This window comes from Copadichromis virginalis, linkage group LG3 (assembly GCF_057382275.1).
Source record: "Copadichromis virginalis isolate Kocher_CV1m ecotype Utaka linkage group LG3, C_Virginalis_male_GT1.1, whole genome shotgun sequence".
Taxonomy (NCBI): domain Eukaryota; kingdom Metazoa; phylum Chordata; class Actinopteri; order Cichliformes; family Cichlidae; genus Copadichromis; species Copadichromis virginalis.
In genome coordinates, this window is record NC_140620.1 from 12,964,004 (window position 1) to 12,991,180 (window position 27,177).

The following is a 27,177-nucleotide window of genomic DNA, read 5'->3' on the forward strand; positions in this document are numbered from 1 at the left end:
GCTTTTGAAGGAAGCACAATTGATAAAAATGTGCACCTGTTTGTGTAGCAAGCCTATTGGGACGGTGCTCGTCTTTAACTAAACCAGTGTGTTTTTAAGGCTTTTTATTATTACCAGAGCACAGTTCTCCAGTCTGAGCACATTCTATTTAATCTCCATCTAAAGATACTTCTGACACTCAACATCTCCATTATTTATCTCTTTTTCTGGACTAGAGGAAGTGGAAAGAGACGTGACGCCTCTGCAGACACGCCGTGAGTCACATATGCAGTCGCACATTACTTAATCTAAACATAACCCTCGACAAACCTTTCATGACTTGCGTTTAGAGCACTTTAGGTCAAACACACACAGAGGAGAGAGTGTGTGTATAAGTTTATTAGTGTGATACAAGATGATATAAACCAAATATTCACTGTTTACACAAACATTAAAGGCTACAGTCTGTCCATAAAGCATTTGAATCCATATAATCAAACATTACTCATCATCATCATCATGATAACAAAGTCATAACAGCTAAATCAGGAAGAAACAAACACACAGTCCTTACATGTGACTGTGTGCTCACACACACACACACACACACACTAACAGCCCTGTGTAAGAAGCATGACATACAAAACGCTGTAGAAAAATACTCTTAAAAAACCAAACACACAAAACAACATCAGCAGCAGCAACTTGGAATGTTCTGGATGTGAGTCCGACCTCAGCACAGAAGGTCAACGGGGCAATTCGTTGGGCAACTCTTCCACTGGGTTAACAGGGAGTCAAAATGGGGAGAAGTGCTAAAATGTTGATCTCGCCAAGTGAAACAAATTCACAGCCTCCAATTATTCATTAGTGGACACGATGAGTGAAACATTTCCACCTTTGTTTTAAACTTACGTCTCAGGTTTAACAAACTCAGAGTTTTCACTAAACCTGCTTTCTGAAACAAAAGCCCAGATAACTGCAGGGTGTATTATGACCAGCATTCAGCCTTTTGGAGCCTCTGGTGGAGAAAAACAGGAATCACCACCTGCATGTCCACTAGCTCCACCAGATCTCCCAGAAGTCTAAGGCTCCAGTCACAAGGCCTAGAGACTGGTTGGCAACCACCGGGCAACCACTGTGTGCCAGGGAAAAATGAGAAGATGTCTTGCAGACAAATTAGGAGGAGTCACTGCAAACTGCTAACAACCAACCATCACGTGGAGATTTTTGGTGGTTCACCTTTGTTGTGACTGATTTCACCTGGCAACAGCTAGCAACCACTTGTCAACCGATTGAGGAATACACGTTTCCCCCTGTGACCAGAGGTTGCTGAGTGTCTCTAGGCCTGTGTGACTGAGGCCTCAGTATGAGTCAGGGTTTTACTCTGTTGTATTGATGCTTCTTTGCTGTCTGTGTGAGTATTTTTGTCACACATATGAGGCAAACAAAACAAACAAAAACAGTTACCATTAATATTTCAGTGAATTCAGTGTGAGGCAGTTAGCTTAAAGCATAAATGTGGTAAACATGTGTATGTAAATAGAGGCAACACCCCAGTGATCACTCGGAGTACTGCAACAAAGAAAATTCAACCTTTTTTCCCACAACCCTCTCCATGTTTGAAGAGTCATCTAAAAAAACGCCGTCAGAACACGTAAACTGCAAACAAACCGTCTGTTGTGAGTTTTAATGAAGTCTTAATATCTTTTTTCCTCCTTCTAGTTCAGCTACGGTGTGAAAACTGTTACTGTTGAACAGTTGGACCTAAACGGCTTGTAAATACACAGCAAAAGCTAATGTAGCTTAGTGCTAACGCTATGAAAACACATCATTAAACGCTCTATACTGTGCTACATTTGTGCTTCGTACTCTAGCTGGCGCTAATTTGGCAGTTAATCGTTTGTGTTAGTGAGTCTGCTAGCTTTAAACTACAGTCTGACCGTCTGATACATGAGATAAAGCTCATATGTCTTATGTTAACATTTGGATTAACACTAATGTTTCCACATTAGCAATACGTTAAAGTTATACTTCACAGGCAGTTTAAATATTTGCTTTTTTGCGCTTTATCCACTTTGATGAACATTTAGGTTACTTTTAGATAAAAACTGGGTAAAACTTTACTTCAAGTCCCCTGATTTATCATTTATAATAAGCGTGTTATTAACTGTTTACGTTACTAACGATATATCTGTAAGCCAGAAACTTTAAAGGCTAATGATCTGCATTGTTCTAACTTCACCTCTGAAGACATTTTTCATTATCGTAAACAAACATGAATAAACACGGCTTAAAACTACATCGGTGTATGCTATATACAAAAATAAAGCTTGTGTTACATCTTCATGTGCCATTATACAGCACGACTGGGGTCGGGGGGGTCAGTTAGAGGTTTCTGTCTGAAAGAAAATAAATGTAACTAGCAGCTGCGAGAACAAAGTTACATGTTGACCATCAAAGTTGCCTGATATAAATTGCCAGTGTGGTTTGAAGCACTTTCTGACGCTCACACAGCAGCTTACACTCACACACACACGTACAGTACGACATTGTACAAGTAACAAATTTTTTTTTTGTTTTGTCTCTTTTTTTTTTACTGCTAGGCACTATAGAGTGAAGCATTGTGGGAAAATGAGTGCTCGGCTGGTCTGTTTTAGCAGCTTCAGCGCTAAACGCCTTAATATCATTAAAATGTTCGGTTTCACAGCTACAGTCCGGGAAACAGTCCTCAATCTTCTCTGAAATAGCAGATTTAGCTTCTGCTTACAGGATGTTTAGCACAAACACAATTTTGTATCACAGCTGCAAAACTATCATTAATCTGTTAATTGCTGTTATTAAATAATTTTTAAAATAGGGATTAATGAGTTAGGTAAGTAAGTGAATCTATCCTGCTCATTTCCAGCTCCATATTTGTATTCCTTGATGTTTCTAGAGTAGCTGTGCATGAGTCACACTTTATAATAATCCTTCTTTAACTTATACTGGGCCATGTCTGAAACAAGCTGTTTTAGCTCCTCCTTAAGACAATGTTCTTCAGAAACCTTGAGGAGTATTTCCGGCAAAGTAGCCGGAGAAAATGACTGTGAAATGGAGTTTTTCTGCTTTAATGCTGATTTAAAGTTTGAACAAGTAGTTTATGGAGCTCTTGGAAACAGACCATGTGCCATCTGATACACATGAACATCACAATGTTGAGTTTGAACTACTGCTCTAAGTCCTCTCTCACACAGGGCTGGAGGCTGGTTCGCAACCTCCAACCTGCAACTACTTGCCGACTGCACGTCAAACATCACACTTCTATGTTTTCCTTCTGCTTGGCGAGCAGTTGCAGACAAGCTTCGATGCAACCTTTGCAATCTGTTTGGCTTGGACTGATTGAACTGGTCAAACTAGAGGTTTTGAGCAGCATCTTTTTAACCAGTTTCACCCATCCAACTCCAGTAACCACTCACCAGCTGATCTGGGGATACACTTCTTTGAGCAGTTGTTAGGTCTGTGTGAGGATAGTGTAGTTTGTGACAGAAGCAAAAAGCTGTGAAATGAAACCACTGCTGAATGTCTCATGATGGAGTTTAACCAGAGTTTAAACAGACTTTACTGTTTACCTTACAATATAAAGCATCTTGATGTATCTGTTGTTGTGATTTGGTTCTATATAAATAAAGTTGAACTGAAATAAATTGAATTGAAAAGTGAAAGTGTCCTGGGTGTTTTCTGTGACTTCAGTTAGCTGAGATGAAGCCCAGCAGAGGAACTGCCGTCTTTGATGCTTCGTCGTTTTTTCAGCCCCAGGAAGTTCAATGGTTGGTTCGAACTACATAATTTAAAAGTATCTTAGTATAAAGTCCAGCATGAAGCACTGAGCGTTGGTTAACCGTCACAGAGGTTATGTTTTTGTTTCTGTGATGTTTGTAGGTTTGAATGTGTCGAGTAATAAAAACAATAAGGTCAGAGTTCAGTGACTGATTGTATGGATGTAACTTTCAATCACCGACAACATCAGCTGCTGCTCACACAGCGTCTGAAGGCTATCAGTATAGGCACAGGTTAAGGAACTGAACGTGTGTTGTGGCTGATGATGACATCACTTCCTTCTGGAATGAATGAGAGCTTGGAGCAGGAAGTGTCAGGTGAGTGAGCGTATGTGTCAGTCGGTCAGGTATGTGTGGATGTAGATCTGCTGTTGGATCCAGGGGGTGAAGTGCGTGACGTTGCTGTAAACCCCGGGTCCGAGCACTTTACTGAAGCACACGCTGCCCCACGATGTCAGGCCGAACAGCGTCCAGCGACCGCTGCTCTCCTCACACACCAGTGGGCCGCCGCTGTCACCCTGAACACACACGTTAAACACACACACACTGAGAAACTGTGTGGCCTCGGTACTTCATGCTGGACTGGTGCAGATGTTACCATGCAGGAGTCGACGGTTCCAGCTTCATAGCCGGCACAAAGCATTCTGGGAGTGATGGTCTTCATGTCGAAGTAGGACTGACACTGAGACAGAGAGATGATCCGGACCTCGCCTTCCTGCAGTTTAAAGGGCACTGCACACAAACACACAGGATGAAGAGGAGGCTTTAAATATAATAAGAGCGCTCAGGCTCTCGAAGTACTCTGAGCTTTCCTTTCACAGGACGTTAAAGCTCAAAGATCAGAAGGAATGAGCGCTGTTTTCACACGGAGGACGCTCTTGGCGACTAACAAGAGCACGTCTTTTATGTCGTTTTGTTAGTTCCAAGTGTCCTTGGACATAAAAATGAACTCCGAGTTGCCCCTGATGCATCCACTGGTGTCTAAGTGTGTAAATGTAAAAGCTGCCTAGGCGTACATAAAATCACTGCATGAGTGCAGGATTAGGTGATTGAGACGTGGAGTAGAAAGCGTTTTGAGCACTTAAATTGAGTGAAAAGGCAGATTATGATTATGATTATGGAGACTGAGGTGAAAATAGAATAAAAACGATAGACTTGGTGTTATTTTTGGAGCCACCTGTGTGACCCTTCTGAAACATGCTGGTGTGTATCTGGTGGAACATCAAATATTTTCCTGAGTGGAAACAACCAGCTGCAGCAGCTGCATCGGAGCTGGAACGCGACCCGGCCACGCGACCCGGCCACGCCTGGAGCATTCCCAGGATCGGCGTCGGTCCTGTGACACATGTGTGGGTGCAACAGTGAGACCAGACGCGCTCCGAGCTCGTCACATTTCAATCCACACAATATCTTTGGTAAGCTACGCGAAGAGTCTTCTTGCTTAACTGCTAGCTAATCTGAAATGAATGAAACTCCCCAGTTTGACAGGTTAATGAAACATCAGTTACAACTTTACAAGCAGGAGAAAGGTTTGTGGTTTCAAACCAAGCTGCATGATTTCAAGTTTATGTAACTTTCGCGGGGATGGAGTCTAGATTTAGAGCGCTTGAGCACAGAGCAGCATGAGAAAGTGAGTTACATCCACTCTCTCTCAGAGTGAATCTGAATAACGAGAGCAGAGCCTCTCTGACTCGGCTCGTTCTTTCTGCTTTCAAAAAGAGCTGCCGGCCTGATGTTTTTCAACCAGCAGATGAAGACAGAGAGCAGGACTCTGCAAAGTCTAAATGCACCGACTCTACGTGACGAGAATAAAACTCTGGTAGACGAATGATTGAAAGATGTGTGCGTGCCTACTTGTGCTGCAAGTACAAAAAGCGAGTTTAGTCTAAGGTTAGGAGTGGGATACGGCCAAAGACTGAAGTGTGTATGTACTCACTCCTGTTGCCCATGTGACCCCAGCCGGTGATGTAACAGTAGGAGTCGGGTAAAGGCAGCTGGCCCGGCTGAGGAAGACACACCGGTCTGACGAAGGTCGTCTCCTCAATCTGCAAACATTAACACGCCTCATCAGTCCAGTGCGATTACAGCTGATACTCGATCCTGTGCAGCAGCACGCTCTGACCTCAGAGTCCAGCTCCACTATACTGATGTCGTAGTCCACCACCGCCCGGTTGTAGCGCGGGTGTACGATGATGGAGCGCACCCCTCGGCTCTGACTGTGAGCTCCTGGGTGGTCCAGGTTGTTAATGCCCAGCACCACCTTCCACAGGTCTGCACTCTCTCTCCTGTGACACACACACACCGTTAGTGTGTGAGGTTAAAATAAAATGTGGCTCACTGACGACACATCCTGAAGACTTACCCCTCGAAGCAGTGCGCGACTGTCAGAGCCCACTTCCGGGCGATGAGGACGCAGCCGCAGACGTGTCCGCTCTGACCGCTCTGCAGCGAGCACTGCCAGGGCCACGCCCCCCGCCGGGACACCCGGCCACCCAGAATCCGCTTCTTCCTGTGAGGGTGAAGGCCCACCGCCTGGCGTAGACCGCACTCTGACGGCAACAAAGAGACAAAGTGGATTTGTTTATGATGAGCCAGCCAACCAGCAACCTCACAGCCTGCAGTTCCTCCAACGTCCACTTGAGGCTCCAAAAGGGCAACAGCCCACATAGACTCCCGTGTTAAATGTCCACTTTACACCAGAAACAAACATGTTTACAGCCTAATACAGGAAACGGCTTTGGTCTCTGATGCCATGTTAATTATTAAAGTTATATTCATGGGGGCGTGGCCTCTTTGGCTGACAGCAGGACGGCGACTTGAGTTCCTGAGCTGTGTTTGTACAGTTGGAGCCTTTTTGAAGCATTTTTAATGCAATTATCTGATAAATAATAATAATAATGATGATAATAATAATATTGATATACCTGGTGTGTGGTTAATTGTACTAACAGATCGTCACTTCAGGCTCCAATATGGTGGCAGCCATACAGTTATAAGGTAAAGGCTTTAAAATGACGAGGCCTCTGCATCACGCTGTGATTTATACAATCTATAATTGTTATGTCTGCTTCAGTCAACCTACAGACAACATGCAGGTTGTGACAGAGAACGCAGTATAATTGGTCAGAAGGTGACCATCTCTGGAATCTGACAGTCAACATCAGTCAGACAGCAGCTGGACGTCTGAACTCCAAAATACCAAACTACACTGAAACCTTGAGTGCAGGTCCAGCTGTTGATCAGCATCAACAGCTGGGCCTCATACATAACGGTGTATAAGTGACTGTAGCGCTGAATGTGGCTGCTTTGACAGTTTTTGAGATTAAACTTTTAAATTTGAGCTCCATCTGTTGGTAGCAGGAGGAGTGACAGTGCTGATCTACTCCTGCTCATACAAAGTACCTCCGTTTGACTCTTCAACTCAACTACAGTAGCTTCAAAATCACACTTCTTTATCTCACACTCGGCCTTTGCGCAGCCCCTTAAAAACAGGCATTTTTAGCTCCATCCTTTACAAGTCAAACCCTGAATGGCTGGAACATCAGAGATAACGATATAGATGCTCTCTGTGACATCATACAGAGCCAGAGCAGAAAAAAAACCATTATTGACCTCATAATTATTTTATGAGCATCCACCACCAGAGCAAGACTATGAGGGAAAGGTTAAACACGTCCACTTTAACATGCTTCTACAAACACACTGATTTGAGAGAAATCAGTAAGTAAGGGATAAAAGAAGAAGGTTTACCTTCTCTGGTACACAGGACTGAAACTCTCTGCCTGGAGTGACACGCATGACTGCAGGACAGACAGAGAAACATCTGTTATAAACACATCACTGCGACACCAGCTCACAGTGATTCTTCAAAACAGCCAGGTAAGACAACATCCTGCCTGAACAGGTGTCCTGTTTCCTGCCTGATGGGCTCAGCCCAGATACTGCAGACAGCTTTTAACATCAGTGACCGGCAGACAGACTCCGTGCTGGACTGAGGCCCTCTTATTAAATCAGCCTCAGTTTGGTCTCTTTGACCGACTCACCACAAGCTTCTTACCTTCTCTTTTCCAGCCGGGCCTGCAGAGCAGAACCGTTCCTCTGGTGCCACTCGGGGTGGACGTGTAACCAGCGTCGACGGCCTTGGACGCCGGGCTGATCGGGCACCCTGGAAACAGAGGAGGGAACCCTGCAGAGACAAACACAATATGCTTATTCCATCAGAAACTCAGAAATGCTCACACTGCAGGAAACAATGTGTTTGCTTTAGGTCAGTGAAGCTGTCTGGGTGGAGTGTGCACGAGACAGAACACCGAATTCACCTGACAATTACCTGCTCTATTCTCACAGAATAAATCCACAAATAATTACTTTTACAAGGATAAATCTGACAGGATAAAGCCCATCTGTGAGTCAGACATCTGTTTTCACCTCCAGCTCCTCTGGGTAATGTCTACAAAGATCAATGCCTGCAGTGCACGTCTAAAAACTACTTTTAGATGGTTTGTGTATGTATTTAGAGTTTCCCTCAGAATAACGTGTCTCCAGTCAGTTTCTCATCCCAAGGGCAGACTCCAACTCCACTGTTCTGAACTGCAGTAACTGAACCGTCTCAAAACTGATTTTCAGAGCAGAGGACAGTCTGAGCCTGTCAGCTGCAGTCCGGGATGATGCAGCTGGAGTCGGAGGTGAGATTCTGAACGAATATCAAGGAGCTGGTCAGCCAGGCGGGGAAACACAAGACAGGAAGTCCAACTGGATGTTTTTACTTCACACTTTGGGGACTCGTCTCATTTCTCTCCACATCATAAATAAAAATATTTGAATGTGAAGAAAGTCTTTAATAACGTGTGCGTGTGTTACTAACCTTACCCTAGTCCCAGCTGGTTGCAGGTCAGTTCGCTCAGCTCGTCGTTCCACTCATCTGCACAGACCTGATACTCTGCCGCCGTCTTAAACACCGTCAGCACAGAGCCCGATCGATCGGACAGAGACACTGCAGAGAGAACAGATCAGCGCATGTTTGGATAGTAAATACTCATCAGAGATGAAATACTGTAAAATATTTAGAAGTCACGTCCGAAATTCCTTTTTTTAAAACCAGTAAATAAACCTGTGCAACTTTATCATGTTGAACTTCACTTCACGCAGATGATACACAGCTTCCTACTACAAATACTCTCTGCTGTTTCATCATTATCAATAGTTAGTGAATGTATAAATAAGCAGACACAGAGATTGATTTTGCAGGATGAAAAGTAGAAGGACCAAAGCTGCACTCAGGTGTCCCTGTTAACATATTAAAGAACAACCCAACGTTTTAAAAGTGGGACTATCCTACCACAGTTCCATTCGTCGGAGCTGTCTGAGCAGTGCTTCTTTCCATCACACCACAGAGTGCGATGGACACACTGATGGTTGTTACAGGAAAGCTCGTTATCCCTGCACACCGCTGAGGAAATATGAATGGATATCATTAATAATACAGTCAGGAAGGGGATTGTTGGCCCAGCGCAGAACAAAACATAATAACATCAACATCAGGGAGTCTTACAGCAGTTGGTCTCGTCCACCAGCTGGGGGCAGTCTGGGAACCCATCGCAGATCATGCTGGCTTTAATGCAGACTGTGCTGCCGGGACACTCCCACAGAGCACGCTCAGAGCAGCCTGACAGACAGAAAGGTGAGATCATGACCTGCTGCACTAAACTGCTGAAGCATTCGTCTCGATGAGGCCGCGGCGGCCTCGATGACTCTGACATGACTCACCGCAGTTGTCCTCGTCGCTGTGGTCGTCACAGTCCAGGTGTCCGTCACAGCGTTTGCTTGCCAGCACGCAGCGACCTGACCTGCACTTGAAGTGGCTCGGAGAGCACTCTGTCACCACGAAAACACACATCGAACAGAAGATTTTAGTTTTAGGAGCAGAAAGTTTCAGCGACCGTCTTCGGGACAAACGGAGTGTACCGTCGACTCCGGCCTCTGGCAGCAGGCAGGTTGTGTTTCCTCCCTCCTCTGGAAACTGACTGCAGTCTGAGTCTTCCGGCCACTGCAATCCCACAATGCTGAGCACCGACTCACACTTCTCCTTTGCACTACGACACAACGACCTGCAGGGCGAGAGGGTGAGGACAGAGTGAGAGAAGGAGAGAGGAAAGGTATCTGAAACCTTCCAGAGGAATAAAGTGATGATTAACTAGCTGACTGTGCGCTGACCTGCAGGGCGGCACCCTCTGCAGGCTGACCGGGTCACACTTTGGTACCAGCAGCGTGCAGGCGTAGAACATTAGGTACTGGTAGCAGCCGGTCTGGACCAAAGCGGGGAACAGAGAGGACTCCCAGGACACGGAGCTCTCTCTCTGGGACAGGTGACCCAGGTAGTTGGGGAAGCTGGTGAGGTTGTAGGGCAGATTCATACACAGCTCCAGGCTGATTGGCTCACAGCGAGCTGGGACACAGAGCGCAGAGTGAAGACTAATACGAGAGGGAAACCTACACACTGTCACCCACATAATGCATACGACATGACTAACTTCCATTTTTAGGTTTAAAATACATCCAAGCATGAATCAAGTTAGAAGCTAATTACTTTAAAATGTCAAAATAAAAGCTAAGAAGTAAAAAGAAGGAAACACACAGTGCAGAATGTTTTTAAAGTCATGTAGGAATATGTGAACATGTCATTTTAAGTGTGTGGGGACTGATGAGACCATTTCCTCAGGAGCTAAATGTTTCTGCTTCATACAGAATTCCAGCTGCTCAAAGCTCTGGACTTCCTTTATTGTGTTTTTCATCTGATAAAGCTCCAGATGTTTTCAGACAATAACAGGTCTGACCTGCAGACAGGACAGGTTAACAGTCAGACTCTTTTACTACAGAGACCTGCTTTTGAAATATGAGCAAAATGATTTGTTTGCCATCATCATGCTGAAACAATCTTTACAAACAAAACAAAAAAACATCATCTGGATGAAGCAGATGTTGTTCCTAAACATGAGGATATGGGTCGGCATTAATGGAGCCTCACAGATGTACCAGGCACAAGCTTCACTGGGCGATTCGCAGTATCAGATTAGGAGTATCAGATTAGGATATTGGATTCAGAAGATGCTGCTGTGTGAACACAGAGGCATCACCGCCTGCATTTTACCATCTGTGCACCTCATTACTGTAACTCCGCATTTTGGGTTAAATAGAAAATTCAACTGGAAACTGAAAGATGAGTTTTTTGTAATTTTACAGCCAAAATTAAAAAGTAAATCCAGGTATGATACTTGGGTGATAAAGGGTTAAATGTGACAAGCTTCTCATTGTCAGATTTATCTTTGTGAGGACAGTTTGTTGATGACTCACTGCAGCTGCTGTTGCTTTGTGGGTCGCACACGGCGTTGCCGCCAGCACACATGGGCTGACAGGAAGTGGCAATACAGCTGGGCTGACCGGGAACACATCCACCCTGACCTGGACACACACACACACACACAGGTAAGGCGCTATAGTGGAAATACTGGAAATAGGATGTTGGAGATGTGTGACAGAGGAGGATTGCTGGGACAGGGTGACATGCAGGCAGAAGGTGAGACTTTACAAAGTGAGTCAAACCAATCAAAAAGGCCCTGATAGCTAATGAACTGTGTCTAGTTTGAAGAACAGTCAGTATATATAACAGTTTGGCTCCTGTAACTTGTTTTAAGTTTTAAGAATCTGCCTCTGTGCAGGAAAGCTGCTTTATGAATAAAAGTGTTGTCTTGTGGTGACGATTAGGATGTGATTAGCTTTGAAAATGAATTATTATCTTAGTCATTAGGGATCTAAGATTTACCAAGTCATGTGTGAGATGTTTGTTCATCTGAATGATCTTCTGTCTTTTATAACAGCTTTTATGGTCAAAAGGTTAGTTTGTCTGAACTTTCTTTTAGTGTGATTTTGCTTCTAATGACAGACAGAGTCTCACTCTGGTCTACGGTGCAGTTGTCTTCATCGCTGCCATCTTTGCAGTCGTCCTCGCCGTCGCAGCGAAACGCGGAAGGAATGCACTGACCGTTCCTGCACTCCAGCAGACCCTGACTCTTACAAGCTGCAAACACACACACACTTACTGTCATTTTTGATGAGTTATAGTAACACGTGACACAGCAGTAAATCAGCTGAGCGCTCACAAGTTGTCACGTTTCCCTCGGAGTGGAAACCATGTGAGGCAGACTAAAGCTTTCTTCACATTCACTATTCAGTCCTTTCATCTATATGTACATTTGTTCCTGCTGCAGTTCCATTTTTTTTCTTTTAACTGATCCAAAGATGCTGTTTTTTGGTAGTGCACCACATGAAAGCACCACCAGAGGGCAGTGTGTACCACTGGAAAGTTTTGCTGAGCTCAGTGAGCTGTGAAAATGGGAACAACCAGTAGCAAACAAAGTGTAAGTAGTAAGTTGTTTAAATTATGAGCGAAGTTAAACCTCTCATTTCTTAGTTTAAATCCTTCTGTGGTTGTCTATGGACAGTGTTGGGGAGTAACGGAATACATGTACCGCCGTTACGTATTTAAAATACAAAATATGAGTAACTGTATTCCGTTACAGTTACCATTTAAAAAGGTGGTATTCAGAATACAGTTACTTTGTTGAAATAAATGGATTACACTGCGGTACTTTCCTGTTTCATTTTGTCGCGGGTCAGGACTGTTTGGGTTTTGTTTGACAGCTACGTTCTGTTGTTCCAGGCGGCAGCGTTACGGTTGCCATGGTTACAGGGCGACGCTCTCTCTCTCTCTGCGACTGTGTGTTTCCTGGGTGAGAGAGCGCCTTTTCGTTGTTGTTGTTGTTGTGCTAAGCTAACAGGCAGAATGCTACAAGCATAGCTCTAAAGAATGTAGCATCATGGGCAGTGTAGTCCGTGCTGCAGGGAGAATGGACTGCCATACACGTTATGTGTCTGTGAGCGCGAGGAGGGAGAAAAAGGGGAGTGGAAAGGTACGAGTTGTCATCGAGGAAAAACGGGAGCTGGAAGCATGTAAATATAATAATAACCACTGCAGCCAAGAAGAGTGCCTGACGAGCCCAGCTGTAAGTAAGCTATTAAGACTCGACTGTAAAACAATAAGTTCTGTTGGAGCAGCCTTTCAACGCCTCTCTCTGTCTCTCGCTAGCAAAGTTGACCCAGACAACAAAGTAAAGCTATTTCTCGGCTACGAGCTGACAGGGACCCCGCCGTATTAGTCAGAGGTCCCTTTACTACAGTTCGGAGTCGCGGACCTTCAGTAATAGTAATAAATCACACAGCAATAGTACATTCACGTTGTTGTAAAAAACATGATAATATATTAAGTAATCCAAAGTATTCAGAATACGTTACTGTCATTGAGTAACGTAACGGAATACGTTACAGAATACATTTTGGGGCATGTATTCTGTATTCTGTAATGGAATACATTTTAAAAGTAACCTTCCCAACACTGTCTATGGAAAAAGTCAGCAGTTGCCATGGCTACTATTTTCCTAATCAATTAAATATCGATTTGAACACAACTTTAGATTAATCACCAGTTATAAACATGACTGATGTCTCAAAGCTAAGCTAGCTGTCACTCACAGCAGTTGAGTTCGTCGCTCTTGTCCAGACAGTCGTGGTCCCCATCGCAGAGCCAGTCTCTGGACACGCAGCGCCCATCACCACACCGGTGCTCCCGGGCCACATCACACACTGTAAACATACAATTAGCTACACTCAGATAAAATAAATAACATGAACGACCTCCAGAGTCTGGACTGAGCTAATCTTCTATTAACATTTAACATTACAGTTAAAGCCTTTATTTAAAGGATAGGGATACAAAGACACGATATGAAATGATGAGACTCGGAAATTTGATTGATTTAATGCTCTAAGTGCTCCCTTTTGTCCCTATCCTGGATCTTTAGTGTCCCAGAGAGGGATTAGATACTGTTATATCCTTCTGCTGGTGAGGGATATCAGAAGATAGCTGGCTTTAAAGAGGAGCTAAAGTTTGTTCGAGACAGAGGATGAACTGACTGGCTTCACAGAGGACCAAAATAATACTTTTTAAAAAGTTGATTTTGAACTCATGTAAAGCTACTGTAGTGTATGAAGAACAGAAATACAAAGGTAAAAATGAGCAGAGCAGCTCCACTTTTAATGAATTTAGCTTTGTGGCGTTCCTGTAATTTAGCAGTTAGACTGATATGTTGCATTGCCTCAGTGCAGGAATGATAACTGGCTTCGATCTCAGACTGTTTATCTCAGCTGAGCCTGGTGATGCTTTCAGCGTGGGTCCTCACAGAGATACAAAAATGTGTCTCTGTGTGTGTGTGTGTCTGTGTGTGTCAGATGGACAGGTGGTGGATTCCCCCGGTCCACACTTCCCCTCTCTCTGATTTCACAGCTGATCCCGAGCTGCCAAACTGCGTCACCCTGAGTGTGTGATACTCTGTGATGGATGTGTGTGTGTGTGTGTGTGTGTGTGTGTGTGTGTGTGTGTGTGTGTGTGTGTGTGTGTGTGTGTGTGTGTGTATGGTCTTACCACAGTTGAGCTCATCACTCAGGTCTCCACAGTCGTCATAGCCGTCGCACACCAGAGCGGGCGAGAGACACCGACCCGTGTTACAGTGAAACTCGCCATCTGCACACACTGATAGAGAGAGAGACATGATCAGCACTTCTTCTTCATGTGTTTTTTCTTTTCATTACACTTTTCCTCGTGCTTTCCTTTATCTCATGTTAGATATTTATTTTTCTTCATAATAATAATCACGTTCCTGAGAGAGCACAGAGTAAAAAAACAGAAGACAGATGTAATGGAACATTTTTTAACAATCCACAAACCTTTTAAATAACCTGTTTTGTCAAATCTTGAAGCTTTTCAGCAGCACTGTGGTTCATTCGACTGATTTCTTTATTTTGTTTCCTCTTGTTTTGTTTCTGGCTCCCTGTTTTTGTTTTGCTTTTTCTTTTCTTCACATTTATGAATGGTTAAGTCTGGCCTCTTTTGCACTTTCTTTTGTCTTTAACCTCTTAAAACCCTAAAAATTATAAATAGTTCTAAATACTAGAAGATGTAGATTTGAAATCAGCTCTCTCGTGCCCCTGCAGTTTGTCTGTTATAACATTTCCATAGGGAATGTGAAACAGGTAAAGACTCCAAATAAAGGATGTGAACTTCAAACTAACGCGTCACAGGAGACCTGATGAATATTGGTTAAACTGTCTCATGTTTAATCTTCTCGTCCTCTCCCTCCTGTCCTCTTCAGTTCTTCCTGTTGTGTTGGTTTCTCACTTTATAGCCGTTTGTCGTTCTTCCTTCATTCGTTGTCATGTGTGACTTTTACAGCCACATAAACCTCTGCTGGTTAAAAGAAGGCTGGGGTCACAAAGAGGGAGAGAGACATTAAAAGACAAAGACAAAACTCTCTCTCTCTCCCCTTTTGCCTTTCTGATAGTCGCTGCCTATAGATTCTTTATATTACCATGGCGACCACCTTTCTGTGACAGAGCGACCATACCACTGTCATCCTCTCAATCACCTGCGAACACCATGACAACGGGCTGAAACGTTTCCTGCTATTTACACAGACCACAATACAGTGTGTGTGTGTGTGTGTGTGTGTGTGTGTGTGTGTGTGTGTGTGTGTGTGTGTGTGTGCGCTCACCACAGTGTGTTTCGTCACTCCAGTCATCACAGTCGTTGTGGCCGTTGCACACCAGTTTCTGAGGGATGCAAATCCCAGTCGCACACAAGTAATGATCTTTCCCGCCACATACGGCTGCCAACCAATCAGAGAGAGAGTACAGCAGTGATGTACAACAACGATATTTATTACGTATAAAAAGTTGCAGTCCCTCTAATGTCCACTTGGCCAATAGAGAAACTGTTTTCAGTCACGACCAGAAGTATAACTTAATGAGAGACCGAGACAAAAAATATGAATGCAGATGTAAAGGAAGCCTGTAAGGGTCATTCTATACTCGCACTGCCTCGTGAACAACGTTGATGTGAAAATTGACATCATGTCCACGTTTTGCTAACTCCCATGTCTTTAGGTTGTGTGCCTCTCAGTTTTTGTAAGCTGGCACGATGTGGTTTGAAGCTGGTTCGAAGACACGAATGTGTGACTGTGTTGGTTTTTACTGCAGTTTTAATGTCTCAGTATCATTATTAGAAGCTCGGAGTTTCACAGATATACAGACGGGGAAGTTGTACAAGTTTGAATACATGAGACTTTGTGGAAAAAAGACTTTGGCTACATGCATCGTAATAGCTAGCATAAATGGAAACTGTATTTACTGGTGACTTCAAGATCTCACCTGAAAACGTTCAAACCCAAATCATTTTTACTCAGTGCAGTAACCAGCAGATTAACTGAGAGAACAGGGCGTCACAGACTGTTTTCAGGTTGTGGAGTTCCACAAGGCTCTATCATTGGTCCTCTACCTTTTATTCAGATTCGAATCATATTCTTGTCTAAGTCCATTTCCACAAACTCCCATTTTAAAACTTTATAGGAGAAATTAACATGTTTACTACAAAAATAGGTCAAAAACTGGTCTCTGTAGATAACGATTATAACAACAGGTGGAAATTTCATTCACCTTTAAGAAGTTTAAGGCTTAAAGTTTGTACTATTACGGGTCAGGTGGATGATAGCTGCTAACTGGAGTTCCTGACCTGGACTCTGGATTGAGTTTGGAGCCTTTAGAATGTTTTAATGACATTATCTGAGCTAATACATTAGCTGATTGGCTCATTTTTCCAACTGGCGGTCCCTGAGGTCTGAGCTCCAGTTTTTGAGTGAAGGATTTTATGTGTGGTTTGTACTCACAGGGTTTCCCTTTAATCTGTCGCGGTGTGTAGCAGGCAGGTGACGTGAGGAGACCTGTTGGCGAAGGTGACGATGGTGATGACGGTGGTGACAAAGCAGAGGTGGTGTTGCTGAACTGGGAGCAGCGCAGGAAGTCAGGCCAGGAGGCGTTGAACATCTGTAGGACTGGCTCGCAGCCTTCTCTCGCTGCCTCGCAGAAAGACGCACAGGGCAACACGACCGTCCTGCACACACACATACGCGGACGTCAGGGAGCAGTTAGCTGGTAGCATCATTAAAACATTAAAAGTCCCATAATCCTCCTGTCAGAGGTCGTCTGGAGTTGAAACCACTGACACTGAAGGTGTGTGCGTGCGTGCGTGTGTGTGCGTGTGTGTGTCCTCTGAGTTTGGAGGGTGTGAGGGTGTTATTATTAGCCATATACACACATACAGCTGCTGTCCCACTTACTGTGTGAACAGCTGAGTTTCATGTTCTTGTTTGTGTTTTATAGGAAGACAAAGTTCAGTCTTTGCTGAATGTGCTGGAACTGAAAGACAACATTCGCATTAGAGATTCAAGGTTTAGGTAAACTGAAAGAAGCTGCTCGGCACTGTGAGGCTTTTAAAGAAGGCCTGAGCATTTTGGTACCTCCAACATTCCTGACGGTCACCTGACAGCTTTGGAGAGATGCACTTTATTCTGTGTCTTATCAGACTGTAGCTTCCTCCTATGGTTTGGTTGTTGTCAGCAGCAGCTGGACATTCGCTGAAACTAATCCAACATGCTGTCGTGCTGTTTGAACAAAGCAGCATGCTAGGGAACGAGGACAGGGAAGAAGAAACGCTGTTTCACTCTGGACCGAGTTTGCACCTGGAGCCTCTGGCACTGTGCTAAAAGCTGAAACTGAGACATAATAAGGGCGCCACCTGTTTGAGCGTGCAGCGCGCTGACGGTTTATTAATGCCCTGGGATCTCCCCTCACCCTGAGCAGCAGAGCAGCTGGATAGTGTTGCTGATGAGAACATTTGACACTGCGATCAAACAGCAACCTAACACTGAGCTCTAATTGTCTAATTATGAGTTTTATGAGTGTCCAGAGACGACTGTGATATCTGAGAAACAGATAAGACCATATTTCAATCTTCTCAAAGTTCCACTCAGGGTTCAGGCTGCTTTTCTAGTCACAGCAAAGAAGCTTACAGATAATATAAGGGACAATCTGTGGTAACAAGTAAAGGAGCAAACATCAGCTTCAGTTCTGGACAGATTAAAATAGGTGGACATGTTGTGGATTGAGAAGAAGCAGACGGCAAATAAACAGCTTGCACAGTGCAGCAGGACTTGTTTTTTCTCACCACCTTTCTCTTAATATAAATAGTTTCTATATTTTTTAGTTTTTTATGTTTGTCGTCTGGTCAGAGCGGCCCTCCAGCTCACATCAGACTCTTCAATCAATCTTCAATCCCAGGTCAAGTCCAGAAAGGTCGACACTGACGACTCCACAGCAACGAGCTGCTTATATGGAAACTGGAGAGGCTGTGAAATAGGCCAAGTAAGGTCTGTGTATGGAAACAGCTGACTGTAGGTTTGTGTGTGTGTTACCTGTTGTGTGCGCCGTCAGCTGCGATGCACTCGGGCAGAGCCAGCGAGCAGCCAAAGAGCATGATGTGTCTGTAGCATGAGAGTCTGCTGAGGTAGCTGAAGAACCTGAAACACACACACTGGCGTTCAGTCACCGCCGGGAGCCCAGCTAACACTCATCTACTCATCGATTCACTGATGAATCGTTTGGATCATTTAAATGTTAAAAGCAATGAAAACCTGACATGACACAACCTGAGGTGATGCCTTTAATTGTGTTGTCTTCTTTGCAGTATGAAATAGCTGTATGTAGATAATTCAATGACTTTTAGTGGAAGTAACTGTTACCTTAGCAACATGTCGACTTCTGAGCTCTTCACCACGGCGACGGAGGAGGACAGCCACGTCTGATTGTAGGGCAACATGTGACACTGAGGCTCCACGATCAGCTGACAGCTACCTGCACAGAGACAGCTGGTCACCAGGATCAAACCCCGAACGCTGCCCCTGCAGGCTGCTGTCGTCATTACAGCCTCGTTATAAAACAACGTGACATTTGTACCTAACAAACGTCTTTTTTCTTCCTTTTGAAATCTGATCTATGCTTGTTTAGGACATGCTTATGTTATAGTTTCTAATATTTTATGCTTCTCAACAACAACTTTTTGGTGCATGTTTGGTTTTCACAGATCTTTGTTTTATTAGTGATATTTCACTTCATTGTTGCCCATGGCGTGATGTGTTTGGTGGACGTTGAGCAATACCACTGTCATTGTTGTGTTTTGTTACCCAGATGGAAGCTGTGCTTAGTGTGAGAGAAGTGGCATAAAAACCTAATTCTAGATAGAAACATGGGTTATTACTGGCTTAGTATCCTCACTGTTTCATAGAGCTGTCACAGACTCTTTGCTGCTAGCTGTCTGCTAGACTTCACCTCAGCTAACTGGAGTCCCTGAACTGGTCCCTTGGATTGTGTTTGTTCTGTTAGAGTCTTCTGGAGAATTTTGATGGCTGCTCTGGAGTTAATTGCACGTGCAGCGTCTGGTGGCTAAAGTTTGCTGATCTTGTGAAAATGATGGCAAACAACACTGAGTCCAAAACCAGCAGGTGAAACTCACAGTTATCAGATTTGAATCCTCTGAAATCTAACCTGTCAGACAGGTGGTTTATATTTTTTACACCTGTAGCTCCCGTAACTCCTGAACCATTTGGTCAATTGAAAGAATTCCAATGGTTCCTGAAAGCAGTGAAATTCGGGTCATTACAGTATCACAGGCATGGTGCTGCAGCAGTCAAAGGTTGGGTTGAAAGTGAGGGAGTGTGATGGAGCTCTACAGGAAACAGACATTTTATCAGACATTTGAGTTTTTACTGTCTGTTTATTGTTTTGTTTTGCTGTTTGCTTTTCTTCTCTGGGTTATTTGCCAAGAGTTGGATGTGACGCCCTACTTGGGATTACCATAATAACCCTAATATCACTGAAAAATCTATGCAGAACATTTGCATTCAGGAACTGTTGAATTCATTTGACTGTGCCAGTGGGTTGGATTGACCTAAAGCCAATGGGAGCACCCGTGCTTAATACGTGTTTGATCTAACCAAAACTGTACTGGTATTTTTCACCTGCATGATTTTCATGGAATGTCAGTGTTTATTTTTAAATACTATGGTTATAACCAAAGCGAGCGTCTGGATGGATGGATGCTTATAGTAGGCCAAACTAATGCCTTCCAGGATAAGTGAGATCATCCTTCTGAGATTTTTAGGGGCAAATAACTTAGAAAGATAACAAATAACTAATAACAAATGACAGTAAATTGAGGTCTTTCTGTGTTTAAACCTCGCCTGTAATTGGTTGGATTGTCCACAGTTGGATGTATCAATGTCAGTGCTTTAATAAGACACTTGTAGCTAGCATTAGCAGGACAAACAGCCAGGTGACACCACCGACACCTTCAGGGCCTAACTTGTTGTCTCAGTGGGAGAAATCTAAGTCATCAGAGAGTCGGTTAATCACAGAGCGTGACCTTTTTTAACAAGGTGGCCGAACTGGGCAGGAGGTCAAACGTCCACCAAATCTGGTGAGTGTCCAGTGTCCAATCAGAGCGCAGGACAGACTGAGGCTCATTAGCATTCACCTCGACTGCACATTAATACATGGGAACAGACAGAGCGACACTGAAGGACAGCAGAGGAACAGAGAGAGACGGAGACGAGGGGAATTTTAAAATAGCAACCCAACAAACGATTTATCAGCACAGATGCACACACACACTCTCGCTCAGCCCATCAGGTCAGCAGAGGAGAGTAGAGGACAGCAGATCTGAATGCAGCTCATCCTCTGCAGCTACTCTCAGGTATCAACTCGTCCAGTCGACACTAATGGAGCCTAATAAGATTTTACTGTTTGACGGGAAAGGACACAACAACAGCAACAGACAGACGGATAACAGGAAGGACACAGACTGCAGAGGACTGTGGGATTTGTAGTTCATCCTTAGCCCTGGCATTACTCAGGTCTTTTAAAAGCTGCGTACGTTTCCCACAACCCCCTGCTGCTTCCATCTTTCCTGCTCACACCTGATACCTGTGTCGGGTGCAGAGGCGGTGCTGCTCGGCCAAGCGGTGCTCAGCGATGTCACAGAAGCAAGCCAATCAGGGGGCGTTGTGTATGGCTGAGTGGGCGGAGCCTGAGAAGAGGTCACCGGGGGAACGCCGGTGGCGGCAGGTGTGCTCTCACTGCGGTTCTGCGGTGAAGACGTGACGGTTTCCACCGTGAATGAGGAGGAGGGGTAGGGGTCACTTGTGCTGTTGCTGTGGTAACCAGGGTTGCTGTCGGCGATGGGTTTGGGTGAGGGGAGGAGGCTGGGGTCCAAGTGAGTGCTGCCAAATATACCTGCAGAGGAAGACACAGGTATCAGCCAATCATAGGAGGCGGTTCAGGCATGATTCTGAGCCACGCTCATGAACGTCCATGAGCGTGGCTTTAAGGCTTCAGTTCATGAACGAATGAGTGCTGTGTGGTGTCACACATTTCAAATAGTTTTAAGGAAATAATTTGACAATTTAATAATTTAGAAGATATAAAAGCTAAAAAGTGCTCTCCTTTCACAGAAACCTAAATCTCTGTATTCTCCAGGCATGGTCACATTTAACCTAAACGTCCATGAACATACTGACTCTTTTCCACAGGTGTGTCATCAATAAAGGACCCCAGAAGCAAAACTCTCAGTTATGGCGAGAATGGAAAATTCCACAAAATGAAGGACAGGAATCCCAAGTTCTTAATGGAAAAGAAGCTTTTGAGTTGATAAATGTGTTCCCCTCTCTGCTTTTGAGTCAGGTCCTCTTTGGCTTTCTCTGTTTTCACTTCCTGCCTTTTTTCTCTTCCTGTCTTGAATATTGCCTTGACAGACTTCCTTGTTGCCCCTCGCCCTGCTGGTGTGTGGTTACAGTACATCTTACAGTGTCGATCTCACAGTGAGTCTCTGTTGTTTGGGTGCATTTTGGACCCCACCCCTTCCTCTCTTCCTCCCTTTGTTACTTTAGAGTTTTTAAAGCACTGTTTTTCGTCCCCGGCCGCGTCCGTCTTTATGAACTTGAACAACCTGACATTTCTGGCAAAGAAAAAAAAACTATTAATGAGACAGCACAGCCGTGTCAGACAGAGCTGGTTACCATGGTAATCTTTTTACATATTTTCTGTCACACACAGCCGTGGGTTTCATATTTGCATTTCTGGTATAAATGTTACAAATGAGTCACTGACAGATCATCGGCTTCACCCCCTCAAACACTACACAGCGAATTACTGCCGACATGTGTGAGATTCCTCTCAGCTCAAACAACAAACAAATCAAATGAGGAATTTTCATTTTGCACGTTTGTTACATCAGTTTATGACAGAGACGTCTTCGCGTATGTGAAGGAACATGTTTGCGTACATAAGTCATGCACTTGGAGGTTGTTTTTTTTGCAGTGTAAGGAGGGGAGTGGGTGGGCGAATGCGTGTGCTGTAAATATCAGTGGGTACGAGTCCCAAGTGTCTCCCTGAAATCCACACCACATGACTGTGAAACAGGCCACTCATCACTGTATATAAATAATATAGCTACTGATAAACAGCTACTGAAGCTCTGCCTACAGACACAGATCTCAGGTCAGCCAATAATTCAAAAATGAACGTGAGTGGTCTCTGTTTGACTGAGCAAAGCGGCGCCTGACTTCCATCAAATAAATAAATAAAACTGGTGCCAAAGTGTAAGTCCCACAGCTGGAGCCATTAATCAGAGTGAATGCCACAAGAAATTCAGGAAGGAAATCAAGAAACGGAGCGCTGGGACAGACAGACCTGTCCAGGTGTACCCTGCCGCCGGATCTGTGACAACTTGAATAGGATGGATGGATCCAAAAATGATAGTCGATGGTTTTCAGACTGCGATTTACCGAAAGCCCTCCTTCATTTGCTCTGTGCTCAGGCTGTTTACCTGCATGCAGCAGAGCCATTTCAAAATCATTGGTCAGTAGATCTCGAACTACAAATATGGTTGTCAGACGGTGAGCTGGTGTGAAGGACCAGAGAAAAGCTCTGCAGTGAAGATGAATTAACCAGATTTTATCTGCTGATGTTCTCACGCTGACTTTAATTTGACTAAAACTGAACTTATCATTTTTTATTTGTTGATTAGATTAAAAAAACAGCCTGATTCCTTCCCCCCACGCCTGCAGCAGATACAGGAGCAGATATCTGCAACAACCAGGAGTACTAAAAGCTGTCGGTGTGATTGGTTTCCTGCTGCGCTCAGCAGAAAGTTCACTTCACGCCCCTGAGGAGGACACATGTGAGGCTGCGGGCTGCTGCTTTTGATAAAGCTCAGAAGAACACTCTGAAACCTTCTGCTGCTGCTTGTGGAGACTCAACAACACCATCCAACAGTGAGAGCCAGGTGTGCTGTGCACACAGTGTGACTGTGGATCATCGTTCAGTCAGAGGCTGAGAAATAAAAACTGCTGAAGAGTGAATGTGAAGGCTCTCACTCACAGCCTCACATTAAAGCTGAAAACAGACGGAGGCAAGCAGGAGGCACTGCAAAGACCATTAAGTGTGTAATGGGGAGAGAAGCCACACACACACACACACACACACTGTGTGCAATGAGTCGCGAAGAAGACAAAAGAAAAACAGCTGCAGAGGGAGAAGAAACCAACGAAGAAGAAAGAGGAGCGGAGCTCTCACTGCGAGGAGAATGAAAATAAGTTCTCAAATTTTTTAAAAAAGTTTATTCATTCAGACAATGTTTGTGATATTTGTGTGTGTGTGTGTGTGTGTGTGTGTGTGTGTGTGTGTGTGTGTGTGTGTGTGTTCAGAGAGAGAAATAAGACTGAATTGAATACATTTGAGAAAGAAATGAATCATCAAAGCAGACACGAGAAAATAAAGAAAGGAAGGAAAATCCAGTGGAGGAAGAGAAACGATGAGGGGGGAGGCTGAAAAGGTGATGGAGGTGAAGACCATAGCTGGGGGAGGAGGAGGAAGATGGTGAAGGTCTGGATGGACAGATGCTGCCGCGTCTCTTTTACTACCTGCGTAAATATTTGAAATCCTTTCAGTCTGATCCTCATGCTGATTGGCTGAGGGACTCCCTGCTGTCATGGTGACACACATGCACACTTCTCCTCCTACACACATCAGTCTGTTCTCCGTGCCTCCATCATTCCCCCCTTATCCCTCTGTAGCTCCTCTTCATCGAGAGAAAGGAGGGATGAAGGAAGAAGGAGGATGACTCAGGGGAAAGAAGGAGGACGTAACAGCGACGGAGGGAAAGATGGAAAGCAGGGAGGAAACTAAACTGAGGAACATAAAAAGAGAAATAATGAAATAAAAGCCAAATAAAAAAGAAGGAATGATGGTGTGAATGGGATGGAAAAAGAAGGGAAAAGGGAGGAAAGAGACAAAGGACGGGTGGAGATTAGAGGACAGAGAAGGAGGGGGATGGAGTGATATCAGGGTCGTGTCCAGACTGAAAGTGAAGGTGGAGTCTTTGTCAGGTCACTGAGAACACCTCTGACCTCAGAGGTCATCAGCCAGACTGTGTGTTTGTGTGTGTGTCTCTACCAGTGAGGACCAGGACGAGCAGCAGGAGGCCGGCCAGCAGGCTCACGGTGGGAATCAGGATGTAGAGGAGAAGCCGAAGGTGATTGGTGGAGCCCAGCTTGTGGGGACACGCCTCCCCGCCCATCCTCGCCTGGGGTCCTCGAGCCAGATTCTTTGTGGGACACAGAGAGACATTCAGAGGACTCATAAAACACCAGGATCCAGGTTATCAGAGCACAAAAGAGGAGGCTTCTGGCTCTATACTGTCTGTTTAGCCCCGCCCCTTCTTCCACTGAAGGTTATTTTTACAGAGAGCAGAGGTGTGGGTGCTCAGGGTGTTTCTGCCCTCTCAGAGTTTCCGTTGGACACGCTGAAGTTATTTTTGAAGAGATATGACAACGAGCCGACACCTGACACCACACAGCAGCCCCCCGCCTTAAATACTGCTCACTCCACCACCCTCTCTCTCTGTGGAGCTGCTCTGTCTAATGTGCTGATTGGCTGATTCATTACCACAATGTCTGCCGTGCATGTGCATCTGAAAGAGTGTGTGAGAGCTGCAGCTTGGATCATTTTCTTTTTATTGCATGACAATAACAAGAAGCTCACTATTTGGGTTAAATAAAGTACAAACCAAACATGCACGTTATGTACATCTTACACCTTTTAGGACTTTTAGGCGAGGACTTTTACTTTGAAGGGTAAAATTAAGTAAGGAGTAAAATTAAGATCAGAATAACAACAGCTTGGAGTACGATGTGAATCATATATATTTAATCTCTGCAACACATATTTAGAATTGAGCTATTTGTATATATTTTGTAATTTTATTTGTATTTTATTTATTTCAGTCGGTTACTGTTCGTATGTCTTGGGGAAACTGAAATCACACAATCCTCAGGCATTAACCTCTTAAGCCCCAAGCCTACCTGATCTCCTGCATTTTGCCCCCGTATCAGGGGGCGTTGGGCTTAAGAGGTTAATAAAGTAAATTCTTAAAACTGTTCATATTTATTGGTTCTGATATTTTCTGATGCCTGATATATTTAAATCATCAAAAACACCCAGTTTACTGTCACACAACATAAAGAAAACACAGTTTAAATGTCAGCTTTCTACAACATTATCATTATATCTTAATCTTAATAATGTTTTTATTTAAGAAAAAGAGTCAAAAATAATAACTGTTTGTTTTGTTTTGTAAATCACTACGTGATTATTTTAATTATTAGCCGTAGTTATTAAACTTGCTCTAATTCTTCCAGCACTACAACTATCTGTTAATAACTAAGTTTGTAATCATTTAGTCTCCGAAACATCACAAATGTACTGATTAGGAGGACGGCGACGACCGTGTTTAGCAGGTAAACGAGTGCACATCATCAGGTCTGAGAGCTGAGCGTGTGTGTGAACTTTCAGCTGTTTTCTGGATCATCTTGTAGAAACGGAGACGCGTCAGCCACCCGAGGAGCTTCAGCTGGAGCCACAATTAATATGACTTCTTAAATTTTACATCAAAATAAATCAAAGTCTTTATGAATAAACAGAGATCCACGAATCACCCAAACATGATCAAATCTAAGGTGTCATTGAGAAAAGAAATGAAGTTTATTAAGAAGAAATTAAATTTATCAGAGTTATTAATAAAGAAATGAAAGTGTAGCTGGGTGCAGTTTTATAACCATCAGAGCTCACATTCGCTGAAAACTCTACACAGACGGACATCACTACATCACTACACGACATTAAAAGTCAGATACTGGAACAACATCCTGTTTCCTACATGCTTCATGCTCCTGAGCACACCTGTGCCCTCGGGTAAATGTTACTGCAGGAGACAAAAGTGCACTGACTTTTGCACAAATGTGACAGTAACATTTTTTTATGTTACTGCTTACCTTTTTTGGTAAGCAGCTGATAGATTTTTTTAAACAGAAAATAAATCTGTAATTATTTCTGTGACAGGTTTCAAACAGAGATGACTCAATGAGATTTGACTGAAATAAAACAGAAATAAAAACATATTTGCGTCAGTTTTCTGTTGACGCTTCTCTGATTAAAGCCTTGAAATATCTTTGAAGTGTTGCAGAATAAGAAGAGTCTGCAGCAGCAGCAGCAGCACAGAGAGGCGGAGAGGACAGAGGACGGACACCAAGGACAGCAGCAGAAGCGGGGACAGAGGTAGAGAGAGCTCCGCAGACAGCGGGGACACAGAGAGAGAGAGCGAGGGGGGCACTCACCGCCGCAGTTCCCGCTCCGCTGAAGGTGACACGCGGGCAGGTCTCCAGCCGCGCGGACAACATGACCTGCTGCTGCCCAGCGCCGAGCGCGAGACCATCCCTCTGTCTGCTGCCCGCGAGCTGCTCCGCTAACTAACCGGGCACGAGACACGCTGGCTCCGCCCCTACCCCGTCTCCTCCCCCTCCGCTGTTTACTGTCACACAGCTCAGGTCGTGCCCACGTGAGGAGGTCTTAACGTGGGATTAAAGCTCCTGGATTCAGGTTCAGGGCCGGAGCCTCCTGAGCGCCAGCTTCAAAGCTGCTGCCGCACATGTGCGCTCCTCAGCAGGGGGGACCCGCAACGGGTGCGAGACACCTCCGAAAGTTCTGTCAGGAATACAAACACAAATCAGACTCTGAACTCTCTGGTTACATCTGCATCCACCTGGGGAAGTGGCAGGGAGAGGGTGGATGGGTGGGTGGAGATGGGTCTGCCCTGGAGACAAACAGAAGCAGCATAGAGAGTATGAGATGGGTGGAGTTTACTATCATAGGATGGAGGTAAACAGGTGCATTAAGAGTATTAAGAGGTGCCCCAGTTTCAACAGCAGGGGCGTTTCCAGGAGTCTTTCAGAGCTGTGACCCACCAGTGAGGAGTGGAACCCCACAGAGGCTG

General features: G+C 44.5%; 1 protein-coding gene across 1 annotated transcript; it reads right to left on the reverse strand.

Annotated features, from left to right (window-relative positions):
* Positions 1–358: 358 nt before the first annotated feature.
* Positions 359–26,645, reverse strand: corin (corin, serine peptidase). Its single transcript, XM_085444973.1, has 24 exons — positions 26,522–26,645; positions 24,303–24,453; positions 20,775–21,083; positions 18,536–18,647; positions 18,209–18,313; positions 16,625–16,848; positions 15,455–15,568; positions 14,329–14,436; positions 13,380–13,490; positions 11,746–11,868; positions 11,145–11,252; positions 10,008–10,239; positions 9,759–9,901; positions 9,561–9,668; positions 9,346–9,459; positions 9,133–9,243; positions 8,664–8,787; positions 7,852–7,980; positions 7,545–7,594; positions 6,157–6,343; positions 5,917–6,079; positions 5,731–5,839; positions 4,393–4,526; positions 359–4,312 (listed from the first exon to the last, which is right to left on the reverse strand). The coding sequence occupies exons 1-24, from the start codon at positions 26,582–26,584 to the stop codon at positions 4,130–4,132; spliced, it is 3,315 nt and encodes a 1,104-aa protein (XP_085301099.1). The 5' UTR covers positions 26,585–26,645; the 3' UTR covers positions 359–4,129.
* Positions 26,646–27,177: the final 532 nt, after the last annotated feature.